At 33.8% G+C, this 25381-nt stretch overlaps 1 protein-coding gene across 1 annotated transcript in view; it reads right to left on the bottom strand.

The window, feature by feature from the left end:
• LOC140749237 (uncharacterized) overlaps nt 1-25381 on the bottom strand; it is a 95354-nt gene that overhangs the window by 65627 nt on the left and 4346 nt on the right. Inside the window, exons 6-17 of the mRNA XM_073082283.1 lie at nt 24848-25044; nt 24030-24196; nt 23607-23713; nt 23241-23351; nt 22738-22826; nt 22217-22301; nt 21701-21830; nt 21078-21098; nt 18285-18316; nt 17816-17931; nt 16504-16603; nt 7852-7965 (exon numbers count right to left, since the gene is read on the bottom strand). Coding sequence (XP_072938384.1) covers nt 7852-7965; nt 16504-16603; nt 17816-17931; nt 18285-18316; nt 21078-21098; nt 21701-21830; nt 22217-22301; nt 22738-22826; nt 23241-23351; nt 23607-23713; nt 24030-24196; nt 24848-25044 — 1269 coding nt within the window. The remainder of the gene's footprint in view (nt 1-7851; nt 7966-16503; nt 16604-17815; nt 17932-18284; nt 18317-21077; nt 21099-21700; nt 21831-22216; nt 22302-22737; nt 22827-23240; nt 23352-23606; nt 23714-24029; nt 24197-24847; nt 25045-25381) is intronic.

The raw sequence follows: 25381 nt of genomic DNA, 5'->3' as shown, positions 1-25381 counted from the left end.
GGCAAAATTAGGAGGACCTTTATTCTTATATGTTAGGGGACGACAAATGTAGCTTACTGCTCCAGTAGGCGCGATCTACATATAGGTACCTACCATGTTATTGTTGTCTACGAATGCAAACAACAACAACATGTTACAGATGGCGTTACTAGTCAAAATAGGTATCATAACGAACAAATTATTAAGTAAGCCGCCCAAATAAATATAAGAGTAACTAACAATACGAAGTAAAGTGCATTGTCTGAACAGAATAAAGTTTTTATGCCTCAGCCAACTGTAGCAACCACATTCATCCGTAGTTTGGCTTGAACGAAGTGGAGTTTTAAAACATGAAAGAAATTTTTGCATAGTTAACTCCAGCATAATAGCTCGGATTTTAATAGCCGTAATACGTTGTTTGAATGTCCTTTTTATTAAGTTTTAAACAATCTTACAATCGCGTATCACAATTAGTCTGGATGCTTTTACTGCCGTAGTCTTCTCTAATCAACTGCGGATTATGTGTTAAAAAATGACCGAACGAAATAAGGTAATTTTGAAGGTGGTAGAACCTTGTGTGGTTCGACAGAGTTCGACTCCGGCGGCACCACCGCCACACCTATTTCTGCCTAACAACAGCAGTGTTAAGCTTTGCTGTGTTCCGTTTTGAAGGGTGTGGTAAAGGACACATATTTTTCCGAGGCGTTCCAGCTTAGTCCTCAGGGGTGGCGGTGCATCTGTGGCCGACCTCAGGTAGGAATATCTAATCCTATCTGGGGTTGATTACAGATGGCCATGAGCGGCAGTAGCCACTTACCATCAGGTGGACTGCATGCTTGTCTGCTACTCCTATATTATAAAAAAGAAATAAGGTACGAGTACTATATAAAATACTAAAATTGAAATTTATACTAGTAGTGGCGACAGACCGGTTATCTCATTACAAAATTAATAAGTCGTGGTTATTTTCTTCCTCATGTCCTAATTACCAATTGTGTCGTATTTATAAGCAACCACATATTACCAAAATGTTTTCTTCGGATATTTCTTCAATGAATTTTAGGCCCCTATTTGCGCTTTACTGCATACGTTTCTGCTTACCTCACGCTTAAATAAATATAAGCAGTAAAATGTGGTAAATCTTATTATTCGTTAGTGGCCATAATAGATCGCGAAACACATCAAATCGAACATCGATGTCCATTAACTGAGGTGATGACCAAACCCATTCTTTTATATTAATGGGTTGCAGGAAATATAACCCCATTTCAACCCTGGGGGCAGCCTTATCACGAAACGTGCTGTAAGTTGTGAACGTCCATTTGGGAATAGGGTCGTCACATCGAAGTGTGATAAATAGTTCATACTAATCCTTGCACAGGTAAATGAACAAAAATTACTTGAAGGTAACATTGATGTAAGTTATAATCGTATTTTTATAATAAAATTTAACAGTGTCTCTAATTCTAAACTAAAATGATTAAGGCAATCTTGACTCTTTCATCTCCTACCTTAGATCTCATCTCCTCTCCTAGATTTCGACAACAACGCCACTTTATCGAATCCAATCTTTGAAGGTGGTAGAACCCTTTGTGGTTCGACTCCGGCGGCACCACCGCCACACCTATTTCTACCTAATAACAGCAGTGTTAGGCGCTGCTGTGTTCCGGTTTGAAGGGTGTGGTAAGGGAGACAGACTTTTCCGAAGCGTTCCAGCTTAGTCCTCAAGGGTAGCGGCGCATCTGTGGCCGACCTCAGGTAGGAAGATCTAATCGTATCTGGGGTTGATTACAGATGTCCGTGGACGGCAGTAGCCACTTACCATCAGGTGGACTGCATGCTCGTCTGCTATTCTTATATTATAAAAAAATCCAAAACTATCCTAGCATTCAAGCTGGAACCAGACATATTCTAAAAAAATAACGTATAGACGGAAATTAAAGTACAGATAGTAAGTGTCAATATATAAGAAGATAAATATTATAAATTATAGATGCGCATGATTTCACAATATCTAGTTCATAGTTCCTTGAAGTAGCAGCCCTATTTGGTAAACTCGTTGAACCATTGAAACTACGAACGGTAGAATATAGAGTTCTATTCGTGGACGGTGGAGCCTGAATGTAGGTGCCGAGTCAATGATGTATTTACAATTTAAAATAGACTTCCTACATTCCCCTGAAGTATTCATTGTTATCAACTAAGGTAAGTCATGTGTATGAAATTACTTATCACTCAATTGGGCACAATTAAATAAAATTATTATAACTTACATATTACAATCTATGAATGTAATTATAGAATGTTTGTGATAACAAAATAACTGTTCTTTTCTCGCTTAACGTTTCAATTATTTTTGTAATACGCGTACCTACAGTATGTTATGTAATATTGTGACTAAACTGCCTAAGGACATTGTTTAACCAAACTCAATAATATAGGAATGCAGGCCTAATTGTACTAAGTTGGAGAATAGTGCGCAACATCATAGTCTCTGGTTTCCTTTAGCACAGCCTTTGTTCCAAAACAGCAGCTGACAGCAGACAGAAACATATTTATGTGGCGTCGATTGGACTACGAAGTCTTTGACAGGACTAATCGTACCCTATAATATTATCAGCACACACAGAAATAGGCAGGGACTATTCAGGTATCCGAAGATATACCGCAATTTTATTAACGAGAGTGGAACATGGGATTTAACTAATTAATAAAGATCTACGATACAATTTTGAAAAAACATTTTAAGCCACTAAAATTTCCGACAGTGTTTTCCATTTCACAATTGGATCTTATTTCAAGGTATCTGATAATATTCTTGAAAACAATATTAACAAGATAACAAACGTGAAAAGAAAATCTCATTTATACAGAAACAAATAAACAACACACGTTAAATAACAATGTAAAAGATCATATAGTTAAGTATTTATTATTCAGGTACACAATAACATGTTCTACATAGAATTAATTTGCAAATTACTTTAGCAATTAAGTATGAATCTTTTATTACTTAGGAAGTGTAACCTGTGGTTTCACCTGCGTCTGAAAGTTGTGATACTCGGGAGAATTCATGGGTTTTGTTTTTTGCGCGGAAAACTTTTCGAAAACGATCCTAAATTACTCCTTATAATATCAGCTAACTGCTATTCAAAGTCTCGTCAAAATCGGTCCAGCCGTTTCGGAGATTAGCCGTAACAAACAAACAGACCGAGAAACAAATAAACAACTTTTTTGTTATAACAGCCTTATATACTTCCATATGCATTTAGTAAAAAGTTCTTTTGATAAAAAAGTCACTTCTGATTTATTTATATGTACACATATGTGATTTTCTTTATTATTTTACTTAAAACAAGGAATTAGCACTTCCATGTTATAAACTGTTACACCACGCCATCACCACGCTAATAATGTTTTATGATAATGATGACCATTTGTTAAGTAGATACCTATATTGTCCCTGTAGTTCCGGGACCAGAATAGGGCTACGGTATCCCCTGCCTGTCGTAAGAGGCGACTAAAAGGGGGCTTCCGGGGTTGCGGACGGCAAGAGTGGGAGCTCGAACCGCCCGGCCAGCAACCCCGGGATGGACGGCGGTATGTGTGGTCGCATACCGTCGTGAACACCAGATGGTGTGGTGAGTTTCAAGCTCACCTGGGCGGAGCCCGACGGGGCAACGCGCCAAGTGGACTCCGGTTGCGTTCCGTTGGAGATCCCGGAGTCCTCTACGCAGCGCCGAGGACGGCCACCGAGGGGGTTTTAGTGCGGTAAGAATCCCACATAACCCCGTGTCGCTCCCACGGCATAGGGTACCTTTTGAAGGTTTCCCCCTCGTCAACAAAAAAAAAAAAAAAAAAAATTAGATACCTATATATACATTTTTATAGTCCAATTAAAAATATAATAGTATTCTGTACTTGTTTGACGACCTCTCATATCATATCTTTTCTATTCCATATGTACCTATCAATAAAAATGCGTATAAAGATATTGAACATAACATTTTAGAGGTTTAAAAACTGTGTGTCAAGATATATTATTGGAATGTGTAACTCCCATGACGAATACGAACGTGGTCTATCTGTATCTGTAAATCGATGCTCATAAGTCATAACTCCAGTTCTAGGTAGTTTTTGCAAACATTTACATAACGTTATCTGGGGCAATAGATCTTTCTGACGTTATAAATTACAGTAGGTGAGTAATTTTAAATGGAATATTAAGAAATTTATAAATTTAAATTTTTCTCTTTACTTAAATTCGGCCACAGAGGAGAGGCTTTTGGAGCCAATGAAGTACCTAGATGTAATAGTCAATAATTTTAACTATTTCTCCCATAATGCTTCGTCAATTCCTCTTTGAGTAGGTACAGTAGTGAGAGGTGTAGTGTTACCCAGCGTAGAAAGGAGTAACTCCAGTCCACCTATAGAAAGTAAAAATAGTTGTAACATTATTCCTACAACATACTATAAGTTGCACATTATAGTTGGCAAGGGTATTGCCAAGTGCGTATTGGTATTCATAAAGACCTAGTTATGATATATTAATAGAAGTGTTACATATATTATATTCCCATAAATTTTCTTTTACCGAAAACATACATACAGCACTTTCAATGTTACGTACCTACCTGCCTTCCCATAATAACTTGAATTCAAAGTCGAACCACCACAAAGGAAAACCGAAACACATTTTTAAAAATAAAAAAGAACATCAATCTTACAAATTATGGAAACATCAACCTAAAATGGCAAGATTTTATCATGTACACTGTATGTTCATTTACGGCTCTTGTATTTATGTTACCTAATCAAAGTAAAAAATCTCTATAAGTCTTTAATAATGGTTAAGCATAATTCTTTACAAAAAGTAAATACATGGAACATGCTGCAGTTTTATATATTTTCCTTATAAAATATATTATGATTATTTAAAAGAAACATTTTCTTCTGATGATTTCCGGAATCATAAAACTAAATTTAAAACTATAAGTAGTACACGATCATTAAATATTTATTTTTCTATTGAAATCTGTTTGAGATTTATTTCCAATGACTGAAACTGTATCTAATACAAAATAACAATCTGAGAAGATACGAATTTTAAACCAGCAATCTCTAATTTCTATAATACCTTTACTTAAGGTACAGGTAAACCTCTATTAGGTACATCCAATCCCCAATCCTAGCTACTTAAATTTATGGAATTACGACGCTCCTCCCCGGCGGATTGGAGATTAATTTCGTGTAAATGAATAAATTAACCTCTCCTTTACAGCATGCATTCAAATTAACCCAGAACTAACACCGAGCAATGAGTTACGTAGTAACTATTTATTAATCTGAGCAATGAGTTGCATATTTTTGGTACCATATGATAATTAGATTAATCGGATAAAGTAATGTTTTTCTCTATTTTACTCTTCATAAGGTATGAAAAAATTGTGTTTTATTTTGGTCAACAATAATACTCTGTGGTTTTGCAATTATTACATTAATACTAGATAGGTAAATTCATAGGGTTGAGGAATATCCATGAAAAAATATTCATTTATATACCAAACAATATTCCATTGTTATTACAAAATAGTATACGTACACGAAAAAATATTTATTATCCAAAAATATACTATTGTTACTATAAAATCATATAAGTTTGAGTTACATGAAGTACCTAATAATTTATAATAAAAAATAATTAGTTCATTAATTAGTTAGTAATTAGTTTATTTATTTTTCAATGACTGAGACTGTCTCTAATACAAAATAATAATCTCAAAAGATACGAGTTTTAAGCCAGAAATCTCTAATTTCTATAATACCTTTACTTAAGGTACAGTTAAACCTCTATTAGGTACATTCAATCCCAATCCCAGCAAGAGTGAATTTATGGAATTACAACGCTCCTCTCCCGCGGGTTGGAGATTAGTTTCGTGTAAATGAATAAATTAACCTCTCCTTTGCAGTTTGCAGCATGCATTCAAATTAACCCAGAACTAACACCGAGCAATGAGTTCCATATTTTAAGTACCGTATGATAATTAGATTAATCAGATAAAGCAATGTTTTTGTCCATTTTACTCTTCATAAGGTATGAATTAATTGTGTTTTATTTTAGTTAACAATAGGTAATACCGGTTATGCGATTAATACTTTATAATAGGTTAATCCATGGAATGGAGGAAAATCCATGTATAAAGTTTTCATTTATCATCCAAACAATATTCCATTGTTACGATAAAATAGTATAGGTTTGAATTACAATAAATGATTACATTTAAATTCATTCATTCAAAAATAATTCATTAATTAGTTCATTTAAAATAATTCATACCGTCGTCGCCAGAGTAGAGTGTCGGGGGATATACTCCGTCGCCCTTTTAGCCAGGCTTGTCTGATAGTCGCCAATGGAAGACTATCCCTTCTAAGGGCCCATCGCACCTTTGGTTCCCTTGGAGATAAACGTTCTTGTTCACTTTCGCACTCCATGTGTTAAGTCTTATAATATAAAATATCATCACATACAACCGACGAAACACGTTTATTTAAAAATCACGAATTAAGCTTAAATATTACGAACACGACAAAAACTACACAACGCTAATGATATACTAGCATCCTTCAAACCTTATCGTCGAGTCTGTTTCTTATTTACATATAAAGATATCTTGGAATCTGTAAATAAAACTCATTATGTTTAACCATACTTATTTGATAGCGGAAAACGATACATATCGCTAAGAGTAGTTTTCTTTGCATTAAAATATAAAGTCCAGAATTAGTTTATTACTCTGAATGTCAGAAATGAACCCGAAATACATGTCACCGCTGTTGATAATAATTAAATAAGTATTTTTATTTAGGTAATATAATATGCAATGGGTACTCACAATTCACGGTTTTTAATTTCTTTATTGCCGATTGCGTGGATCGTGGTCATGGCGAAAATACCGCACCGGGGAGAACTATTGACAAGCACTAGTGGGAGACTACCCTAAGTCTAGTTGGTTTTTCTTTTTTAGATTACATCACGACAGACAAAACTATATTTGCATGATTGATGCGTTATATACACTGGATATAAATCATAGAACTTTGCACTACTTATGAATTACATAAAATTATAATATTTCAGTTCCGCAATAATATTATTTTATTATAAACTTTATTTCAATGTATGTCTTATAAAATTATAAAATCAGTGCCAAGTGCTGCTTATTGCTGTAGTTTTATATTTGTGTTACGCGTGTGGCTGTGGCAGGCGGGTGCGAAGAGACTGCGGGAACTAATTCTTGCGGGACACGCGTGCGGGATAACACGCGCGAAAGGAAAAGCACCCTCGTGAAGTCGACTGCTCGCTCATTTGTTAGGTATTTTATAAAATACTATAACGATTATTATCATTTATATTCCGACGGCACGGACAATCGACTTTTATTATACCATATGTTTTTATGAGGTTAGTACACACGGAATTAGATACGAATTTTAATAAAATTATCCGAATCCTGCATTTTAATTTTGTAGCTGTTTGGAGCAGGAAGTATATTTAATGAAGATAATATGTACCTACTTATATTTTTTTACAACAAAGATTATTTGTAAAATTAATTAGGTACCTAACGTCCTTCACGTTCTAAAAGTAGACCTATACGAAGTTATGGGACATTAATACCTACGTTGATGATGACGATAATTACCTTTACTTGATTGATTAGAGTGTCATAGACTACATAAAGTCTACATAAGTGATAAATAGATCAGAGCGCAATGACTTTATAAAAATAGGCTTAATCACCCTTCAATAAACTTGAACAATACGCACACAGTACTTATAATTCTAACAGATAAAAATGCTGATTTACTCACTGTCCCAGATAGGATGTTGTGGGTACCCGCAGATGTTGCCGGCGCGGGCGCTCCGCGTCGCTCCCGTCGCTCGCCTCCTCGAGGCCGACCGCGCTGCCCGAACCACCCGCCGACCTGTACGGACCCTTACTTGAGTATAACCAGCCTTATTTGAGGGTTTAGTTAAATAGGGAGGCCGCACACGATGTATTTTTGCAGAAATTCAGCAGCAAAACAATCTCAAAAAGACCGCGATCAAGTCGCGGGTCTCTTAAATCAGCGGACATCGAAAAACGGCCGAAAGCAGCGCGTTAACGAAACACATTACTAAATTACTGCGAAAAGTCACCTTGGGCGACCTCCCTTACTTATCCATCGGCACCTTTAGAAAGGCGACAGGCATATAGGTGTTAAGGTGAGTACAGACTAAGAGCGATCGCGTGCAACGTGACAAATCACAAAAAAACATTAAATAGGTCTAATAGAACAAGAAGAGCCGTGTAGTTATTGCTACTTACTAGATACTGAAAATTGACCGATAGAAGTGCCTTGAAGTGCTATCGGCACCTTTAGAAAGGCGACAGACATTTAGGTGTTAAGGTGAGTTTGACCGATAGAAGTGCCTTAAGCCATAGCTTAAAGTCGCAGACTTGTACTTAATTTTATTTTAATTTATAATAATGCTCTACTATTGGTATTTGCTGACACAAAACACAAAATCAATGTCAGAATCGTTAAGTTACATTACATGCTCGCGGTCAATACCCACCTTTATGGTCTAATCTTCAATTTAAGTACCTAATTACTTATATAGTAAACAATAGTAGAGTAGTCTAGGTAACAAAATAAGTGGAAACATACGAGTGGATAATTTATATAAAACTAATAATATTGTACAACCAATAGCTTATTAGAGTTGGCTGTTGTAATTAACAATTAAAACACATTCCCCTTATACGTATTTAACACACATTCTATATATTTACAGGAAATAATACTAATAGTACGGAAACAGAGATATCTATTTTACAGCATTCCAAATGCAGTGACGTCCAAAAAAGTTAGTCGGAATCTTTTACCAGCTGAAATATTATTGTTAAATAAGTAGCAAAAAAAGCAAAAACCATATCTTTGGTTATAGATTAAAGATTGTACGAATTACGTAAACAAGTAGTTTGCTAAAGCACTTAGAATCGACTTATGGCAAAGAGGAAGGCCATAAAATTGATTAACAATAAACAATAGCGGGAAATTGAATTGGTTAGGTTAAGTGACAGAATTGAAGTAGGTAGTGGTTAGGTCAAGGTTAGGGTTCATTGCTGGATAAACTTAGCTTGATCGATGGACATAAATATCTGGGTATATCTTGTGAAGGAGAGCCCAGCAGTGGTTCTCAAACTTATTTCAGTTATGTTATAAATAACATGTCTGATTTTAAAAATAATCAATTATTTTCTAGCGTTTATAATAAAGTTCCTGCACAGATCTCTAAAAAGCAATTAGTAGTAAAACTCATTACAAATGAAAGAGGTTCCAACTAGAAGCTCTCAGTTATAGTAGCAGACTCAACGATACATATGTACGTACAGCACACAGATCGGCCATTGTGTCTGTGGTCTATAGAAACGTTTGATTTTCGCAATCTCGCTCGTTGAAAATCAGCCATTGTGTTGGAATTAATCCCTAAAGCTTACTTAAGTCTATATCAACGAACTCAGCAGCTTTACTAAGATATCATTTACTAGAAATGATGTAGAGTTGTTATACGTTCCCCACGTATTTCTGCCGTATAACAGCAGTGTTAATCGCTGCTGTGTTCCGGTTTGAAGGGTGTCATAATCTGAGGTGTTCCAACTAAGTCCTCAAGGATAGCAACCTCCGGCCAACCTTAAGTAAGATACTAATCGTATCTGGAGTAATAAATGTCTATAAGCGGCAGTAACCACTTACAGATGTAGGCTACATGCTTGTTTGCTAACTAAAAATAGTAGGATGTGTAATAAACCTGTCTAATGTGTAATATACATGGAATTGTAATATTTTTGACAAGATTAATAAAATATATAGTATATTAATTATATTTTATATACAAAATAAACCGTGATAGTTACTGAACAGTTTACTATTTTATCTCGTTTTGTTCGCAGTTCGCAGTTCATGCTCGTTCCTTCCAAACTACTAAATATATGTGAAAACTAATGTATTTAAAGCCACTTAAGCCCTTTTTTTATGTAACCCTGGCATTTACACTGTAGCTCTGTAACTTGACCCCTAACTGATTGCGTGATCGCCTGCATTGCCATTTGAACCTCTAACGGTAGGTTGTGCTTTCAGCTCATGTATTATAAACTTGGACAGTTCTAGAAAAAACATGATGTATTTATTTATCGATAACATTAAGTCGGTGGGTGGGTAACCGGAAATTATAGCTACTTGTTAATCTCTGAATGAAGTAGATTTGAAAATCAGAATTAATTTTAAAAAGTTATAGTAGCGTTAGACAAGAGTATAATTAAAAAGAGGGGTTCATCACAAGGGTTTTATATAGAATACAAATTTATTAGGGTTCCGTATCCTTTGGTAAAATTACGGTAAAAACGGAAGCCCTACTAAGCTTCTACTGTCTGTCCGTCTATCACAGGGCTCTATCTCTTAAACCGTATTAGATGGATACTTGTTTCAATTATTCCTCTACCAAAACGCATAATTTAAATATCACTGAATGAATATAAATCATTGTAACGTATTCATAAGGACACGTGTTACCATTAGGGTGTTAGATGTTATCAATTCGTGTACCTACAAATGCTACATGCTACATTATTTGTGCTTTTACTTAATTACTACATAACAAATGTTAGTTGAGTGGTTTGAATTCCGGCTTCACTCACTGGAGGTTATATTTTTTAATCCAAAGCACCTTATTTCTGTCTCATAACAGCATGTTAAGCGCTGCTGTTTTCTGGATTGAAGGGTGTGGTAAGGGAGACATACTTTTACGAGGCATTCTAGCTTAGTCCTCAGGGGTAGCGGCGCATCTGTGGCCGAACTCAGGTTGGAATCTAATCTTATCTGGGGTAGATCCCAGCGGCAGTAACCACTTACCATCAGGTGGACTGCCTGCTCGTCTGCTCCTCTTACGTTATATAAAAATATGTTTCTTTTTTTTAATTCCAATGTAATAGAAAAATGCCTTTATTCAAGAAATCATGAGGAAACACCTACACCGTTAAGCGGTCGCTAATAAAATTAAGTAAAAGTTGTATGATGTTTCCCAATGGATTGGGATGCGTAATATAAGACTGCTTTCACAAATAATTAATATTAATGAAATATGCCCAGATTAAATTCTAATCACGCTGAATTCTACCTTTCAAGAGGCATTTATTTCATTGCTACAGAAATTGTAGATTTTGAAAAAGTGGGTCGCGAAAATAACGCCGCACAATTTTTATTGTTCATTTTCATTCCACATAGAGTCACAGAGTAGTAGGGTATTTTTAGAGAGTGCTTTTCACAGCTTTTAGCAGTTACATGTAATGCATACGTATAACAAATGTTTAAGTAGCATGCATCACTGTATTTTACTACATACAAAGGTGCGTGTAAAAGTCATCATTACGCAAGCTAAACTACGAAGCTTTTTGATTAATTCTACTCGCACATAATTTATTCCATGCACCCACCTGTCTTACCGCTATAAACATACTCACATTAATGCAAAAACAATTATAAACCGCTAAGGAAATATGCACAAATACGTGACAGTTATGTAATATGCACATGCCGTAATATTAGGTACCTTGGCATTCTAAGCTCTGAAATAATCTGCAAGCGGGAACTAAGTCTCGGTAACTAGATGGGTTATGAACTCGATACACGCCATGCCGATACCTAGAAATAATGTAAGCTATCAAGCCTCGCTATATTCAATTATGATAGCGTTTCTCAACATAACGTCACATCTAGCTAATGATCTTCAGATAAATGTATTTTATTTTCCTCTCTAAATTATGTTGCAGACGAAATTTTATTTAGGAGAATATCGAATTGTTCGATACTATTCTATTTCAGGATTATTAAAATACGTATTCTATTTCATTTATTACATTTTAAGGAACGTTTCCACACAAAATTTAACAAATAATTGAATAAACAGAGTAATTAATAGACAAGTTTCACCATCGTAACTTATTTTCAAATTATTAATTAAATAATTAGTATATTTTTTTAAGGAAACATACATAACTACTTAAGAAACGACACAAGTATTCCAATGAAGCACATGAAGTGAAAGTTGAACTCTTACTTGTAACGTTAAAATAACAAGTTATGTTAAAAATTGCGCAATCTGCTAATAACTGACATAATCTCTTTTATTGTATATAAAGATTAACCATAAGCTTGAATACATATAACGTTAATGTTTTACGACGCTATCGTTTCTGTGTTTTAAAAATAGATCGGGGAACTATATTACATACGTGGTATAATTTAAATAGGTTTAATTAAACAGATAAGGCCTTTAACCTCATAATTATCAATTGAAAAATTACAATTTCATTTGTTAAAGTAGAAAATAAATAATTTAACAACCTTATTATTTCACAATAGGGTGCCATAAAATTAAAATATGAAGTTGCGGTGAAGTTTTTAGGTAAATAACTGAAGGTTGGAGGTAAATTACAATAAAAATGGAACACTAAGGGTACACTATTATAATATTAAAAGTCTTAAGCAAAATATGATTATAAATAAAAACTACATATAAATAAGTATGTATTTATATACATAATTAACGCCTACCTAACATGCCTAAAGCACTTTTTGAAACTGGTAATGATTATTATTAATTTATGCGCGATGTTATGTTGACCTTGATTAAATCGTGACTGTGTGTGTGCTAAGTACAGTCATTTACAAAAAAGGAGTAAGTTTGAATGCTTTCCGGATATTGAAATATAAAGAATGGAATAAGAGAAACAAACTGAGACTTTTGCACCAACTGTACCTATAGAGCGACAAATACTTGTGGATTTGAATGAAGGCGTATGTCACTGTCACAAATTCATACTGCATATAACAAAGTCACACACACATGGAGCCACGCGCAAAAGGAATGACAGTACATAATTCACTTAACTTACCGGAAAATTCTCTTCAGGCGACTAATGACTTGGTATTTTATGTACACTTTTAACACACGATATCTTATTTTGACGCCGTTTGAGACTCAGTTCATAATTGTGGAAAATAAATATTTTGCGACACCATTTTTTTAATCCGCATTAGTTTAGGTATTGGCCGACACTTGAATTACATAAGAACACATAGTACCTGCAACATTTGCGCATCAAATAGACGACTTAACCATTTAAGTCGTTCAAAGTGCACCTTCGTTTGACACCGTGTTATAAGGATTCTGTCTTCATAAGTCACGTCAGCCAATAAAGAAATATTCCCTTTTACAATCTCACTTTTTTATAGAGATTCAAATCTCCATAACCTAAATATTTTCCATGATGCGCAACAAGCAACTTGAACAGAAGACTCTTACGTACAAAGTATCGGCCCCAATGATGACTTACAAGTTAATTGGATTACAACATTAGACAGTTCCAATTTTAATTTTATATCTTTTATGCAATATTAAATTAGCTATTTAGCATAATATTATGATTCTAATAACACGCCCTAATTACAAGATCACACAGTTATTAGGTACACAGACACAGATCAAAATACTTATTTATTTCTGGAATGTAGTCTAGATAGTTCAATATTTCAAGATATTTGATTTATGTTTGTTTTTCTTAAATTACTATAAGCAAAAGGCTATCCATTGCTTCTTCATAATTATTATTATTTGCTCGAATGAATTGCAAATGATTTAGATATTTTCATGCAAATACTCTTTCCTGACGCAAAGTCGTTTTATTTTTCTAAATAAAGAAACAATCAAAAGGGTTTTATTCATATTGAAAAAGATAAAACAATATTTAATGTTGTTATCGCGTTATAAAATACACGATGTATTTTAACACTCAATTAATTTCTTCCAATTCATAAATTTGGCCATACTTTCTATTATATATCAATTACACAAAACACACTACTTGAAAATCTATAAATTATCATTTGATTTAAATTAAATTAGGCTTATTTGAACGACGCATGTTTGCACAACGCACTAATTTGTTTAAAGCCCCACCACATTTTTAATTCGCACAACGGAACAAACATGTGTATTGATGATAGGAACTGAACAATTCTGACTGAACTTCACTTTTTTATTGAAAAAAATGTAGTATTTCAATGGTTTTAATGTATTTTCCGTCCACTTTACCGCACACTTCCATACTGTCCCTGGCCCTAACAATCAGGCCTGTCAACTGAGGTACGTCGATGCACGGGATAATAGCCTTAAAAACCAGTACATTAGAAGCTAGTATTCTATCCACGAAACTGAGTTCTAGGGAAACATGCGCAATGGTGCAGTGCGCATAATATTGATCAATGCAATCTGATGTATGATAGGAAAAGTGGCGGCAATTTCGTGTTTTGTAATGTTCCAAGATTTTTAATCTGCGCTTTTCCATTCAACCATGGAGAGACTTGCGACTACCACAATGTTTAATTACTTAGCAAACAGCTAAGATATATTAAACCAGATTGCTCAGTTTTGAAAAAAGTACCTTTACTACTTAAGCAAGTTATGAATTTAACTTACTATGAAAAACAGAAAAAATACAGGAAAAGATAATTCTCGTATCGAACAGAATTAATACCTAAACCTTAGATGGAATAAATAAATCTTTCCAATACCTCTCAGATTGTTTGGCAAGCATCTCTAATTTTAAATTGAAAAATTGGGAGATATACTGCAATGCAACAAATTATATAATTTTCTTCAGATAAAAGTTCTTCAATTTTATCTTTAAAGAGAAGACAACATGTACGTAGGTAAATAAAATGAATATTTAAAGTCAAAAAATGTAGTAAGAACGTGTAGCAGGAACATCATTTAAAGGTCTATAAGAAGAATTTTGCTTTTTCCCGTGCGAAAACAAGCGAAATTACATAGACTTATCGGGAACATTTGAGCTGTTGTAGCCGTAAGTCAATACCAACCCCACAAAGAAACAATAAAAAAAATATAATTATATTCATTGGAAAGACATACTTTTCCGAGGTGTTCCAGCTTAGTTCTCAGGGGTCGCGGCGCATCTGTGACCGATATCTAATCTTATTTGTGGTTGATTACAGATGTCCATGGGCGGCAGTAGCCACTTACCATCAGGGGGGCTGCATGCTCGTCTGCTACTCCTATATTATATAAAAAATACGCTCGAAACACTACCCTCGACAGTGGGGTAAAAATGCACAGTCTCATTTAAACTGTCTATTATTAAATAATGAATTCGAAGACCTCGACACGTTTAATTTCGAACTCTAATTTCTAATGAACTGGGTGACCCAGAGTTTATTAAAATTTAACGTGATTACCTTCTCCGTTTAAAAATTTTAAATTTCATATTGATTGCAACATCCATGATTCATAATATGGTACACAATATAAATAATTCAAGCATGACAATTAAAATTTTAAGCATAACTTTGCATAAGTAATGTTATAAGAAAAACAACGTGTATAAATTATTGCATTTCTTAACTTAGACATATACCTACCTAACAAAACTAGGTAGGTAATTAACGTAATTAGTATACCTAATTACACACTAAAAAGAAATATAATTGGAAGAAAACAGCCTATATTTATCACGTCTTCGTAATCTGGTCAAAGTTGGTGGATCGATAAAATCCTACAATTTCCCTATGATTATTATGATATCTATATTCTTACAGATTTTTGTAAGATTGGTGACATAAATATATCTGTAGTGCAAAGGAATTTAACAATAAACTTATGGTACATTTCTTTCACATTGCGTTTAAACTTTCGCAATTATAAAATATTCAAATATCGACTACGAAATACTTTTTAGTATTTATTATTAATTCGAATCCTATAGTCTACTTGTTGCGGGCAGAAATTAGTTACATCTATAATTCCATACTGATAAGTTAATTCATTAAACGTTATATTCATTTTAAAAGTAATAATGAATTAACCACGTGCTGGCCTATGATAAATAATTGACATAATTCTGACCTATTTATCATCGCATAACTTTTATCATTTTACACTGGATGTATTATATAATTGCATAATATAATTCTTATCACACGTGGTCGCATTAAGTAGGTACATATATTAGCATTAAATTAAAATAGCAGTTTATTATCGGTTGCAACAATGTAGAGATACTTCTCAATATATAATAATAAGAGATACTCTTCAAGCAAAATAATGATGATAAAATAGTTATATGAATAATGAATAAAATTTTAAGAATATTAAAATTGCAAGCGAAGTAGAGCTTTTAGTAGTCTTTTTATAATTCGGGGAAGACGACGTCTCATTGCACAAGTAATTGCTGTGGCTATTAGTAAATTACAGTAAAATAAAGACTGCAGGCCATTTTTCTCGCGATAAACATAAGTGAAATTGTCCAAGGGTGCTTTAAGAGTTCCCGACCTCTCCAAGAGGAAGATGTGATAGTTTTTGCCTCTCATAACAATAAGAAGGGACTTAGTAGTAGGTATACTTACTGAAGGGAAAGTTCTGGAATATTCAAGTGAGTAGAGTCATTTCTGCTAACTTGTAGAGATCTTCGCGGCGCTACATCCGAAATGGTCAAGTAATCCGCATCTATCAAACCAAAAATGATGTATTATATAAAATATAATTATCTTACTTTAATATTTATTTACATATTATACATTTTCTATGAAGGCATTAAATCTCTTTCATGTAAAATAACGGTTTTAATGTATTTCTACCGGATTTGCTTTATTGTGTTATCATGTTTTCTTCCACCAAACAAAGAATATTTTGGTACCTACTAATTTCCATTCCACGATAACAGTCAGCCTTACAACATCGTAGACCATTAATACTTTTTCGGTATAATTCAATTAATTAGGTATGTACTACAACTAATGTCGATTTTAATGTCATAATTATTTTAGATTTACTTTCCGTTGAACCTACGTTAAACTTAGATAATTAAACCAACTAATTATCTAAGACGTTAAACATATTTTACCCGTTCCTAACCTTCTGAATTTTTCCAATGGATAAAGGATTTTAATCACCTTTACCAATCATCCACCGCAAGCAAAGCGTAAGCATTCGGATTTATTGTTCTCAGCATTTTATTTATAACGAATCCTAACAAGTTTCATTACGAGAATATATGTACCTACCAACCAACGTATCTTATGATTTATGTAAGCGTCAAGATAAATAAATACACATAGCAGATAGTGTTGAAGCTTAGGTAAGCAGAGGCGTCAGAAATAGACGATAGAAATCAACTTAGCAGAATAATGTCGTTAGGAGGGTCCATGTTAGAAGACTATTTTACAACGCGTTTATACAGGCTTCTTTGTAGGTATTTAGATACACCTAAGTATCACAGAACGGTTACGAAATAATGTAACTATTATACATACAAAGTAATCATAATACTAATATGTTAAAATTAAAATGCTGAATTTTGCTGAAAATCTCACTGATGAGACAAAAAATATTGTTAGCACAGGTATGCGCAAGCAATATTTATTTTTTTATTGGATTGCACAACTATAGTTAAATATATTGTTTAGTTACTTACGCATAAATTATTAACGTTAATTCCAAACGGAAAAAACCACTAGCCGCACCAAATTCGAGAAGAACTGAATCGCAGTATAGAGATCATAGATATAGTATCCTACTGATGTAGAGTAGGTATATCTATGATAGAGATGATGTACGATTCAACCCTTCTGTACTTACGAAAATAAGTTTATTCAGTAGTGAGATTCATTATTATTCGGGTAATACTATTAAATATCGGGTACACGTGGTTATAATTACCTTCAATTACTATGGTACATAGGCCTGTGTCCGATACAGACCGGCCACGTGATTTCAAACTGCTCCTGTTTCTTTTGAAGTAGCTCCAACGCCGGATTACAGTTGACGTGAGAAGTCTGTTGAACCTAAATACATCATAATATTGTTTATATATGAGCCTCGGAAAACAACATTAACATTATAAGTGATAAGACTGCTTCGTGTTCTTTATCTTTTGTTTTGTATGTACTTTAATGTAAACTTTTAATGTAGACTTTAATGTCCAACTGTGTGCAATAAGGAATATCATATTTAATTTTACTGAATGAAAATCACTTCCCCGTAAGGACTATAATTTTGAACGCATTATGGAAGTACGTGCTTTACTTCTCTCATCAGAGCAAAACATGTTACCTATACACTATAAAGATAGCAAATATATATCTACGTTATCAAATATAAATATAGGTACAAAAACGAATCTATTTACATGTGTTTCATTACACATTTCATATGGTACAGCTGCGGGTATTGTATTATTTATTACATGTGATTATCTCGTATATGAAGCGCGCATACCATAGCCTCGCTGTTTCTGTCATTGGCATCATAACATCGCCAGAGATAGATGGTAAATTTCGAACTTAATGCGTAGGAACTTCGGTGCTTAGGAAGGCAAGTAATGTTTGTTATGGGCGGAAGATTTTCCTAAAAGCCTTGTCGGCTTTTAGGAAAATCTTCCGGCCACGTCTTGCTCCCTTACCTATCGTAACTTCCATTGCGTGTCCATATTGGAGCCGCAGCCGTAGGGTAAGATCAGCAGCTAAGCATAGAAAATCCATCGTACCAAAAATGCTATTGCTAGGCAATTTTATACAATAATTCTAAATTTTAATAAAAATACAGTCAACAACAATATAAAAGGGAGTCAGTTACAAACTTCGTCTTTCTTTCTATGTTAAGACCAACGTGGAATGCGGAAACTTTTTTGTATGACACCAATACTGACCCTGACAAAGTATTTAAAATGAGATATACCTAATATATATTTTATCGTGAATATTTTTTCAATTAATTTACCTTTTATAACGTATTGATTACCTATAACGCCTGTGACTTGTAAAGTTTACTTCTTCACATCATTTCTGCATCCGTTTTCCATAACCTGTTTGTTTTTTGTTATCTTGTATTTATAGATAGGTAGGAAATTTTACCATACGGTTTACGTCAAATTTTAAATTAATTAAATATAATCACATACTACTTAGAGAAATTTGTCAAAATAAGTATCTTTTATATTGTAATTGTAGTTAATTGAATATTTATTATACGAAACGAAAGTGAAAAACAAGTGGGTAATTTTATTTTGCAATATCTATGCAAAAACACTTGCAAGATCAGATCATTCAACATATTCTCGTACTACAGAGTACCTAATCCATGATAAACACTTTTGTTTATCAATGAGACGCTGCACCTGCGCGATAGTAAACCACTCGAAACAGCGGCTATAAACCTATCTTTAGATATAGATTGATAAGTTGTTACTAAAATAACAATTGTGGAAATTTACCTTTTTAACGGCGTGTCGGTTTCTGCAGAACTAGACGAAGTCGAAGTGTCACTACTACTGTAATTCACTTGACGAAAACCTTGGTAACTAGCACTTTTACGTATATTCATTTTGACCAAACACGTTATTATCTACTTATCAACTTCGAGATGAACTCGTGATGTCTATAGAGCTGTTTCTAACGTGTGTTCAGCGTGTAGTTCACTTGGAAACTAAAATTCGGAAAAACATCAACAGAATACGCTAGATGAAAATAATTTGTCACTGACTGCTATAATTAAACCGCGTGGACGCAACCGCGCCCGCGGCGCTTCTTCATACAAACGCTTGACTCATCAGCAATTAGATCAGATTGAAAAATCCTGTTTCATTATTCTTCGATCTATGTCCTTCATAATTGTTGCTACATACGAGTTATTGTGCAGTTATTTTTGTAACCACTTTATAAAGCAACATTTCTAAATTAATATCTCCATAAACATAAAATACACTGTTATAGAATTAAAAGTATATATTAATCTAATAAGGTTCCAGCTACGCTAGCGTTTTACATAAATAAAATAAAACAATTTCAAGTATTTTAGTTTTTTATTAAAAAATAACAATAATGACACTTAGATACAATATAGTTTAAGACTAAGTAATTAAATTGTGTGGGTACTACGAATTGCAGTAAAACTAACATAAATTGTACAATGAAAATATAAGTACTTAAATAAGAATATTGCATACATTAACACAATAACCCCATACGTACGCAACGACTTCGTTGCGATTACGCGACGTAACCGCTGCGTTCACTCAGTATAATCACTCTATATGAACGAATAAGTTCTTAAAGAAACTTGCAAGTACAGTCTATGATAACATTGATAACGCTATAAATTGAACAAAATATCTAAGCACATTTTATTTATAGACATTTATGGCTATAAATACCTACACAATTTGTGACGTCCTTTAAAAATGTCCATACAGGAGGATGAATAAAATTTGTGTACATAATTCATGTATTATTTTTATGGTAAATGTATTTTTTCTAGTTATTAACATCCAATCGATTAGGTCGTAATAAGTTTTCTTTTCAGATGTTATTAGAAAATATTTAATTTCGATCATGATTATATATTTATTTTTTCATGTTCTTTCTTCTGCTGTTCATTTCAATACCTATTTTAGACACCCTCTTATAATATTGTGTAATTTGTGTAGACTAAGTGTAATTACATGGAAATTCTAAAATTGATTTTCTATTAATCATTATCAGTAATCGGTATACAATATAATTTATTACACCATAAAACATCAGTTTAAATCCTTACTTTCGTAATTTCATCTTAACCATGCATAAATGTATAAGTTATAATTGTGGCACTAAGGTCAAAAAGTGATACCAAAATTTTAGAATTATCTATAAAAAGCGAAAAATAGACTTAATTTTTAGACTACAATAACTGTAAGATTGGAAGCTGGACGTTTTGAATTTTCGGAAGAAATTGGCTATCTAAAAATTGTATCCTTCATAAAGATTAAAAGACATAATTTTGGCTTTTACGAAAAAATGTTTCCTACATTTATGTATGTATGTATGTATAAGACACTTCATAAAAAATACACCTTAAATAACCGTAAACCTGTAAAACTACCAAATGTCTTCATTTAACACTTTTATCCAAACCATAGCCCGAAGCTATGTCCCATGTGTTAGTAATAAGGTCTTCTCGGGTTATTCTGAAACAAAATATCTCGTTAAAGAAAGTGATATACATACATGAAAAGGGTGTGTATTTATTGTACGCGCGCATAGAGTTTTACTTAGCGTATGTAATAAAAAAAATATTAAATGTTTCAATATGTACCTCTACATACGCGCAAGACGTAAAACTACAAACAAAAAAACATTACAAAATGATTGGTACAAAATAGCAAGACACGACGTAACGTAACATACCGTGCCGTATCATAGACATAAACCAAACGCCAAACATGTTTGTACAAAAAGTGGAACACAAAGCGTTCCACTATCTTAAAGGTGATAGAACTCTTTGTGGTTCGACTCCGGCGGCACTACCGCCACACCTATTTCTGCCTCATAACATCAGTGTTAAGCACTGCTGTGTTCTGTTTTTAATTAAGGGCATACTTTCCCGAGGCGTTCCAGCTTAGTCCTCAGGGGTAGCGGCGCATCTGTGGCCGACCTCAGGTAGGAATATCTAATCTTATCTGTGTTTGATTACAGATGTCCATGAGCGGCAGTAGCCACTTACCATCAGGTGGACTGCATGCTAGTCTGCTACTCCTATATTATAAAAAAAGAAATCTTGCTAACTTACCAAGGGGTTGGGCCTGAACCTATAGGCCAGCATCATCCGCTTCCTGTACGCATCGAACTCGTCGTCCTCGGCCAGTACTACGTCCGAAGTGGACGCGCCCAAACCGAGGTTCTGAACCGGCTGTTTCGCCCTACACAAATAAATTTGATGGCATATTATATTTAGGCACCGTGCGAAGTGGTTACGATAATAAGTATTCTTTATTAAATCATTATCGTTATTCAGTCGCCAAGACGTACTATATACTATATAGCTAACTTATGTTGATTTATATTAACATTGAACTGTTATTGAAACTGAGTAAATAGTTAATACAACAGCTTTAAAACCAAATGGTATGATAACCAAATGATAAATAATGCGAATCTACCCAGGTTTTCACCGTTCTGTCGGTATCGAATGAAGCCTCGCCCATTTGAGACGGTTATAACCGAGAACCACTATACTTTTAAGCCCTAATGCTGTTTTATTATGTGTTAGCATTTTTATGAAAGTGAACATTTAGTTGTCACTTACTTGTTTACAGGTTCTACGATGCCCGTACCCTCAGCGCCGAGACCCTCACCCTCCGTCCAACCCAGCTTTTGCAGCATTTTGAAACCTTACCGAAAAACAAATTTAAACAACCATTCTACTGAAATAAATTGCGCTTGTGTAAACATTTTGTACTATGATTTGAAATACGAAATCTTTGCTAGTTAGTTATTTCCAATTCCACTAAAACGTAGGTAAACAATATTATTTAATATTTATAATCTCAAATTCTCTTTTCTTTTTTTTTCAAATAAAGGGTAACATTGCAGCCCAGTTATTTTATAGCTTATTTTAATAATAAATAATAAATCGTGGTGTACAAATAATTTGCAATATAAAAAAATGAGTTATTATCGCAATGAATCATAATAAATTCAAAGAAAACGCACATGGAATTTGTAACATTCTTTCAATGTATCAAGTATTATGTAGTACTGTGATATTACTCATACAAAATACTTTGAATAGTGCCAAACATTTTCAATACATGAAATCAGACATACCAACATTATCCTCTTTCAACTTGAACTCTTTGTAGTCACTGAAATCTGGCTCCTTGCCACTCTTCACCGCCGAATACTTTTCCATGAATCTGCAACGTTATTTGAAATGACATCATTTTAAATGCATAACATATGCATGTCACTAATATACTGAGAGCGATACTAATGTTCGCATTGAAGAACGGATAATTACTTTCATATAGAGGTATAGGTATAACAAAGACCAGCAAAAGTATAGACTTTTAATATAGCACAACCTCTCGTGGTTCGTCTGTGAAGGACAGCGACGCGACCACTTTTTCTGCTTTATTTAACAAGGCATCTTATTAACACATGACATAGTTGTCCTAAAAAAAGGGGTTTTTCCACAACCACTACACTTGGCTGTGTTTACGCCAATAGATAAATAACACCCCAAAAATACAGTACTACAAAGCTCCTAGATCAATTTTTTATTTGCTTAAACTATTGGGTACTTTTTCTATGTTATTCCATTAACCCACTTTTTTAACTCCTCGGGTGGCAGAAAATCTCCGATATGGTGCTTGCCAGCTGCCTGCTTTGTGAGTTCGTTCGCCCATTTTTCTGTTGCATTCATCTCTTTTGCACGAAGCCTGAAACAAATTAATACTTCTCAAACAATGGAATTGTAAGTATAGATTTGACTTTGACTTTGACTCAGCTCATCTTCATGAGGGACTAATCCATTGCCTCAAATGTTTTTTGAACAGTTTGGGGAACCTAAGTAATAGGGGCTACATGCCTGACAGTTATTTCAAAACCATTTTAATGGCTCCCAGCTTTCTCAAATAAACAGTATAAGATCCAAAACCGAGAATAAAAAAATATAACTGTATAAAATAACATACTTGTGTTCCCATGTCCCTTCGGCGGTGTCTTCGTCGCTGTCATACTCATATTTGTGTTTACCCGCCGCTGCGAGGCGTTCTACCTCCTGTCTCTTTTTGAGCATATCCTAAATCAAAACATATATAGATTGTATTGTAAATGATCTTTTAATGTCGGATCCTCTTACTATGTATAGATATTAACATTGCCTAATGGATTTCATACTGTGTCACGCCTTTGAAGTTCTGAATTAAATAATGAGGGGAATTAGGTTTAACTTATATTGTCATGGTCATGTTTCCAACAAATAACCACCAGATGCAGTTACTAAAATAAACTGCCTAAGTGAGCCTATGTTCACCTTTAAATCATTATAAATGAATGAAAGCATTGTTCTATGGATAACAATATAAACAATGCACAGAGACGAAAGGTTTTCTGACCTGATATAAAAGATTCAGTTTGAAATTGTCTTCACATTTCTTCCAGTCCTCCACACTGAGATTTGTAGTTCCATAGTTCGTCATTGCGTACGACATTAAGGCTTGATTATTCCTGTTCACATTGGTCAACTTGAGCCCTTCCTCGTCGATTTTAGCCAGTTTAGCACCTGGAAAATAAAAAAAATCTACTAATATGTGAAGAAATTGAAAGCCAACGCCAAAGAACTGACCTTGACTGACGTCAACTTGAATGGGCTTGCTCGTGTGTTCAACTGGATATTTGTAAATAGCCACCTATGCCACTGTTAAATGAATCTATTAAAAATTTCATAGCAGAATAAATATCGCCATTATAATTCAGACTTCGTTCATGAATCCCATAAAATTAGTAACAAATGTAGGAATAAACTTAAACTTTAAAACAAATATTTAGAGTTGTTTATCAATTTTTCTTTAATATAGGCTCTGGATGATAGTGAGGATTCTATATGGTATGTTATGTAACTATGTATAAATTAAATAGGGGAACCTTTGTAGTATGTAACATTTATTTAACATGTAGGCAGATATGATACATTTAAATTTATTTATATAAATGTATGTGAAGTTGCAAGTTAAGCTTTAAGTTAAAAAAAATATAAAACCATAATTTACCCAAATGGCGTGTGTCGATACACGCAATTAGCAACTAAGCAAATACAGATTTTTTTTAAATCAAAAAATTGTTAAAATCCTAGTAAATTAAAATGAAAGAGTCTGTAAATTGCTCGTTTTATAATTAAGATAATCGCTTATTAATAATTGAGAAAAGAAATTACCGGGTACAACAGGTGCTGTAGGTGCAACAACGCCCGGTGGTTTGATGTCAGCGGGCGGCGGGTCGTCGCCCCAGCGGGACTTCTTCCTCTTGCGCCTCTCCCGCTTGCTGTCCGAATCATCATCACTCTGCGAACTCGCTTGCTCGTACTTCACATTCGCAAAGTACTGGCTTCTGTTATTACTGAAGTCTGGGTAGCTGAAATTAAAAAATTAAGATTATAAGCGAGTGAGTTAAAAAACTTTAATTCTTCAATAATCTTATTGCTGTAATAAAAAGAACATTTAAAAGAATATTAACACGAACATAGTATTCTGCATTTTACTAATTTACTATTACAATATTATTTTAAAGTGTAAATTGTGGTATAAAAGGGGACTTAATGTTAAAAGCATTATAAACTAGTCATTAGTCAACCTTAAGGTCAAGCAGAACATGAGCAAAGCGGCAATCAAATGAAAAATAATAAATATATAAACACTATTTAATAAAAAAAACACATTAAGATTCTCATCGACGCACGCACACGCGCTCG

This window comes from Epargyreus clarus, unplaced genomic scaffold, assembly GCF_041222505.1.
Source record: "Epargyreus clarus isolate Ecla_fem2 unplaced genomic scaffold, WU_Ecla_fem_2.2 ptg000017l, whole genome shotgun sequence".
Taxonomy (NCBI): domain Eukaryota; kingdom Metazoa; phylum Arthropoda; class Insecta; order Lepidoptera; family Hesperiidae; genus Epargyreus; species Epargyreus clarus.
This window is presented reverse-complemented; position numbering and strand designations above follow the sequence as displayed.